Genomic DNA, 6,718 nt, shown 5'->3' with positions numbered 1-6,718 from the left:
TGCATAAATATATACACTATATTGCCAAAGAATTGAGTCACCCTCTTCCATTGAACAGGTTTAACTACTTTAGTAAGAATAAATCTTAATGTTAAAGCATATAATGCTTCTAATTTTATAGTTACAGTTTGGAAAGGACCCTTTGTTATATGTTGTTATAACGTATGTTGTTTTTTTACACACTGCAGAGTTCAATTCGATTGTTTTTATGCTAAAATGATCATTCCTCGTGCTGTGCGCGCCTTATAATATTTGTTCTTTTGTTCTCTTCACAGATATTGCATTGTGCCGTGGGTAAGTGCACCCTGCTGCTAATAACGGTCTCTTATTAATTTCTACTATAAATATGCACTAGGTGAAGTATATAGACCAGATTGGCTATACAAGGAAAGCTTTTTTTAACCCAGCAGTGCCATCGTCAGCGAGGGTGCTGCTTTCTCTGCCAGTCTGACAGTGATACTGTGATAAAGAGTCTCACTGCACCCGTGGAGCATAGAGTTCACAGTCCATACCTCATTATCTGGGACTTAAAGCTTAATGTGACCTTTCCCAGTGCAAACAACCAGTCCTGCACCACTCTGTGTTACATCATAACCATCCCTGCTCTCTTAAAGTGTTTTAGTTGATGATTTTAATTCTGCGTTTAATTTATGTCTCTCTAATAATGTTTAGTGTAATGGATAATTTTTTATGCTTGCTTTATTTTACTCATAGTTTAATAATTGATCTCTTTTTTTTTTTTTCCAATATTTTAATTTTGTGAAGGAATTGTTCCCTCCTCTGTGGTCCTGACTGGGTTTCAAGTGATGTCTCGAGTATTCCTTACCTGGGCAGTGACACACAGCGTTAGAGAAGTAAGTTAATGTTTAAATAGTTTATTCAAAAATGAAAATTCTGGCATTATTTACACATGCTTAAGTGCTTTTGAACCTGTATGAGTTTCTTTCTTCTGTTAAATGCAAAAGAAGATATTTTGGACAGTGTTTTGTTAAGCAATGGCTTCCACAGCATTGACAAATGTTTAATTTTTTGCTGGATTATATTAGAATTATTTATAAATTATCAGATTTTTTGCAGAATATTTTATATTTGCTGTAATTTTTTCATTAGTTTGATTTCTATTCTATGTACCATTAAACGCATAATTATTTATTTTGTGAGGTTTTTTTTTCACTTTTATATTTTTATTATTAAACACTTCTAATTGGCTTTAGAAATTATAAAAACAGAAAAGAAGAAATTGGCTATTTTTAGGTTCATTTAAATTTTTAACTTAATCACTTTTTTCAGTTTTTTTTTTTATGGAAAATTTATTTCATTTTATTTCAGCTTTTTTAATGGGTCTTTGGTTAAAAAGAACAGATGTTTAACTTGTTCAGGTGACCTACAGTATGGTATTATGATTATTTTTACAAAATGATGATGTCAGGTATTCTCATGGTTAAAAAAAGGATACGAAAACATCAATATCTCAAATTACTTGTGAGCCATGTATAATGAGCAACATTTCTGCATTTGTCTCATTGAATTTGGTCTGCTGCCATCTAGTGCATTTCAGCAGCTGGTTTAACGTTTCAGTGCTTTGTCAAAAAAATCCAAAAATCCTGCGTTAGTAGAATTTAATTGTGCAGAAAACAATGTTATTTATTTTAAGTTTGTTGAAACTAAGAATCAAGTTCTGATTGTTCATCCCAGAGAAAGACGTCTGAGCCGAAGTGTGTATTTCTGTAAGTTATACCTACGAGAATCCTGCTTGAACCAAAACTGGGGAGTAATACTAATATTTAACATGTCCATGTGTGCCTGTGTATGTTGCTAAAATAACCTCCTTTCAAGCCTGTACGTGTGTGGAAGCGAGGTTGGAGCCTTTGAAAGCATTTTGAAGTGCTTCCCTTTCCGATGTTCTTAGTAATCCATCTTTATGTGTCGAGTGGCTTCAGTGAATTGCAATGGGACAGTAGCAGACATAACCGCATGGTTCTCGACTAAATTGTCCCGCTTGTTGAGCAGTTCTGTCTCTCCCCAGTGCGCCTTACAGTTGCTCTCATTTTAGGTCCAAAGCGAAGACAGCGTTCTCCTCTTTGTGGTGGCCTGGACAGTCACGGAAATCATCCGTTACTCTTTCTACACCTTCAGCCTGCTCAACCATCTGCCTTACCTCATCAAATGGGCAAGGTGAAGCTTCTCAGGGTTCATCTTCTGGCCTTCCGTTGCTAGAAAACTACATCATTCGTTTTTTCAATTCTTCACAGGTACACGTTTTTTATTGTGCTGTACCCCATGGGAGTGGCAGGGGAACTTCTGACCATCTACGCCGCGTTGCCATACGTGCAGAAAACAGGGCTCTACTCCATCACCTTGCCTAACAAGTACAACTTCTCCTTCGACTACCACGCCTTCCTCATCCTCATCATGGTCTCCTATATCCCCTGTACGTTTGAATCTTCCTGGACGAGGAGATAATGCATCATGTTTTGATATCTTCCATCTGTAAATAATCCGGTCTTCGAAATCTCTAGAAGCTCTGTGAATGAACAGCTCTGTTCCTGTTAATGACCATCTTTGTCTGTGTTTCCCAGTATTCCCTCAGCTCTACTTCCACATGATGCGCCAGAGGAAGAAAGTTCTGGGTCACGTGGAGGAGTACAGCAAAGTGGAATAACTCGCTCCGCAGTTGACACACACAGCAGACTGATCGCACCGAAAACGGAAACAAGCGGATAACCTTTAAAAGCCACACTACAGATTTTTTTTAAGGCGTCTTGTCGATTAAACAGGCCAGATATGCAGAATGATTGTTAACGGTACTATTTTGGTCAAGAACTGTTGCGGTTGGCCGTTTTAGGGATTCTGTAACCAAACGAATGGCTTTTCCTCAGTTTAGAGGGAGAGGAATGAGGTTTCCATACTAATACATCAGCTTCTGTGTAAAAACATTTTTATTTTTGATTCCAAATGTAGAATTACTGACCAAATATTGTAGCAAATATCACTCAGACAAAGGGCAAAAAAAACAGTTCGCTGCATCTGGTGGCTTTAACCAGAAAAAGTGTCTCATAATTTTCCTGTGTGGTGTGTTTTGTACACTGTATTTCCGACATTTAAATCTAATTGACTTAAATCTCTTGTTTCTCACTCAACTCATTCCTTTGCTTTATATTTGAGTATGATTTGTAACTCAAAACGTATGTGACTTTCACACTGCTTACTTGTCTACTGATTCACATCACGATTACTGTTAGTGTTTTCTTTTTGTTTTGTGCTGTGTTTCTTAAAGGATCAATGTTAATCGGTTGTTTTAATCAGTATTGGATATGCATTGTTGATTTGTGGCCGTTTGCAGAAAAAAAAGAGGTGTATCACCCAAAGAAATTGGCTGAGTTGCTAAGTCGGACCTCGTAGTCAATACTACTAATGTACTAGATGTGCATTTCTGTCGTAGAAGGAGATTGCAGATGACATTTTTGGAGCTTTTACGGCGGGAGATGTGGAAGTGTTTGGCCGTGAGAGACTCGCACGCCGAGCAGAAGAGAGCACAAGCCTCGGCTAACAGGGGGCCAATTGGATTTGAGTGCCTCCAGTCATGCTTTTCCAATGAGTCAAATCTAATAATGTGGAGGGAAAGCTGGGAGTCAAGACTAACTTAACGCTTCGTTGCCCGTCCACCTAATTGTGAACAGTCAACTTCATCCCTCCCAATGCAAACGAATCTCTCTCGTATTGAAGTGTGAGCCACACTATTACACAGATAGAGTCTTTGCAAACAAAGTGGTAAGCCTGTTCTCCTTATCAAGCCTATTCATGAAAAGATTAGCATGGGATGAATGGAGCGCAACTTTGAATAACACTGCATGTGAAAGTGGTGTGGCTAAACCTCGGTTAGTAGAAGCATGACCCTAAACTCAAATAAAAATGCTGACATTGTCAAGATTTTGATATTCAAGTTCTGCATGGGACCAGGCAACTTTGTATGAATAGTTATATGATATATATTTACAATAAACCATAACATGGGAAGCAATGGCAGTTTGTTTTTATCATATAAGCTGAAGTGCTTTATCTTTGTAGTTTAGTATTTCACTTTATGTCAGGATACAATTAAACACCTATTAAATTTTATAGTATCTTAGTAAAGGGGACTACAGCATATTCATCCTATCTTCACATGATGGCAGTAGAGCTCTATTTTTGACTCCAGCATTGTGCGATCCATCATCAGAAATGAACCTTTTTATTAAGGAGCAATATTGAGTTTCTGGGTTTGATTTTGGGCATTTAAAAAAATGCATAAACCTTTTATGCTAAATCTGCCCAAAAATATATTTAATGTCAAACTATATATTTCCCCAAAGCAACATTTCCTGTTTGACTAATTACAATAATTTACTTTAGTAAAAATTATACATATTTATCTGGTGTTTAAAGGGTAGATTATGTAACAGTTTTTGCTTTCACAATTTGAATTTCACCCTAAGCCACAATAATATTTGGTATTTAGAAAAATTTGCAAAGCCAAATAGAAACAGTGATATAATTAAACATCTTCCTTGTCCAATATACATGCAGTTTGAAATCATACAAATGGGATTAAGATAACTTTAAACTTATTTTTAAAGTTTTGATTATCGATTATATTTGGGTTTTCTTGGAATGAAAAGGCATTCTGTGCTGTTCAAAATGAATGCGGGACAAAATAGCTTTAAAGCAAATTTCCTTAGGGGTTATATCTCAGCATCTCGTCTGTTTAAAGGATGGGAGTCATGAGACCTATGAAAAACAAAACAGAGAAAGCATGACTCTGTTGACTGCAAACAACAAGATCTTTTGTCTTCCCAAACTGACACAAAAAAAAGTGAAATTTTCTTCACACAGCTATTGCCGGCTGATAGGATCCTGCAAACACACTGGCATGATAAACAACTGACACAACTTGTGGGGGAAAAACGACATAATGTAGGTTGAATAAAGAATAAGTGAATAATTTCATTTTTAAAAAGTAAAAAAAAAAAAAAAAGTATAAACATGAGAAAAATAAACATTCCCATGCACATTAGTCATATTTACATAAAACGTTCAGTAAAATGTTTAATAGTCAGAATATCGGTATAAAGTGGTTTAACAAACCAAAAAAAATATTTTGACATAAATTATCTTCTATATTTATTTAAAACCCCTCCACTTTATTAGCATAACAAACAAACAATTTTCCCCACTCTGCCTTACGTACAGCTGTGCGGATAGCCCCGCCCACTTATCCAAATCACGCCGTATTGACACGCCGGTCGACCAATAGAAAAATTGATTGGCAACTTGTGCAACCTTCCATCCAACAGAATCGCAGGTAAGGCGGGGCCTAAAGATCATACTTGGTTGAATGGCAATACAAAGACAAGAAGCACCAAAACGGAGGATAATGCTTAATCAATTCCGTGTGCTTCGGTCTTGAGATTCTGCAGCGAAAGGACGCGCGGCTCGCCCGGCAGAGTCGATACGCAGCTCCGCGCGAGCAGGGCGGATTCGACGCTCCTGTCGCGTGACAATTCATCTTCTCATCTAGACGCCAGCGCTGGTGATGTTGCTGCTACTGCATCAGGAGCACTGGAGATACCTATCTGCACAGCACGGATGAAGACTCCTTCACCAAAGGACACTTGTGAGGTCATCTTGGGGTGGCGCGACTGACCGTGCGGGAGCGTTGGAAAGCTCGGGTTTTCATAGCAATCGTGATCATGTAATCATGTAGTGGGCTGCGACTTCTTATTCACAGGTGTACAGCTTGCGTGGACCAGTGCATCAGTGCGTACGCACCATGGAGTCATGGTCTGCACTTCTAGCTCAAACCAAACCACACTTTTGCGGACGCTATTTGCTCCTGTCATGAAAACGTGGAGATCTGGCGTGATGGGCGTAGGGTTAGTTCTCGTTGATCTGGACTAAATAACCGCTCGGCGCGAATCACACCTAGACTTTTTTTGGGGGGGCTTTTTAAAATAAACAAATCTGCTAAATAATTAAATGTAAATATAAATTGGGGGGGAGGCGCAGTCTTTCGAGGTTAGTCTCGCGCAAACGCAAATTGCCATTTGGCGCCACTAACACAAATCAGTTTCCCAGAGTCTTAAACAAATTCGTGACGCGTAACTCTATTTTAGAGCGAAACTGTGGTTTCTGTCATGCTTAATGGACGCGTCGAAACCAACCGCAATGGAAAGCCGGGGAGCAGCTTGCTGTTGTTATGGTTACCCCATCTGGCTAACGCGACTTTTGTTTGTTAGCTTCCGTTTATGGACAGGTAAAAAATACGACACCGACTAACTTGTATAACTTTTGTCAGTGCTGAACTGTATAAGCTTAGATATTACTCTGTACCTGTGTGTACTTTTCGGAACCGTTTTTATTTACTTCCGTGGTCTTAATTAAGGGGTTAAATCCGTAAAATGCCCGCAAGTAATTTGCACTCAATGGTGGTTTGTGCAGTTAGTATCCATGAATTGAAATGGGGCGCACAATTACTCCCTCTGGTGTTTACCTCTTCTAATGCTGCCGCCACCTGAGGATGTGTCCCAAACGACTACTTTGTATATTTAATTATTTAAAGTCCTCTGTGATGTAAAAACGAGCGGGTCGGCTCGCGGTATGCGTTTATCTCTCGCGGTGTTTGACTACAACGGCTGTACTCGCTTCACATCGGTCCTAATTTATAGAAGCAGCAAATAAA

General features: G+C 38.6%; 1 protein-coding gene across 1 annotated transcript in view; it reads left to right on the top strand.

The window, feature by feature from the left end:
* LOC122352069 (very-long-chain (3R)-3-hydroxyacyl-CoA dehydratase 2-like) overlaps window positions 1–4,021 on the top strand; it is a 5,704-nt gene extending 1,683 nt beyond the window's left edge. Inside the window, exons 3-7 of the mRNA XM_043249565.1 lie at window positions 276–294; window positions 766–854; window positions 2,054–2,175; window positions 2,253–2,431; window positions 2,580–4,021. Coding sequence (XP_043105500.1) covers window positions 276–294; window positions 766–854; window positions 2,054–2,175; window positions 2,253–2,431; window positions 2,580–2,662 — 492 coding nt within the window. The 3' untranslated portion in view covers window positions 2,663–4,021. The remainder of the gene's footprint in view (window positions 1–275; window positions 295–765; window positions 855–2,053; window positions 2,176–2,252; window positions 2,432–2,579) is intronic.
* Window positions 4,022–6,718: the final 2,697 nt, after the last annotated feature.

The sequence above is a fragment of the Puntigrus tetrazona genome, chromosome 9 (assembly GCF_018831695.1).
Source record: "Puntigrus tetrazona isolate hp1 chromosome 9, ASM1883169v1, whole genome shotgun sequence".
NCBI classification, from domain to species: Eukaryota; Metazoa; Chordata; class Actinopteri; order Cypriniformes; family Cyprinidae; genus Puntigrus; species Puntigrus tetrazona.
Note: the sequence above shows the minus strand (reverse complement) of the source record. Positions and strands in the feature narration are given on the sequence as shown.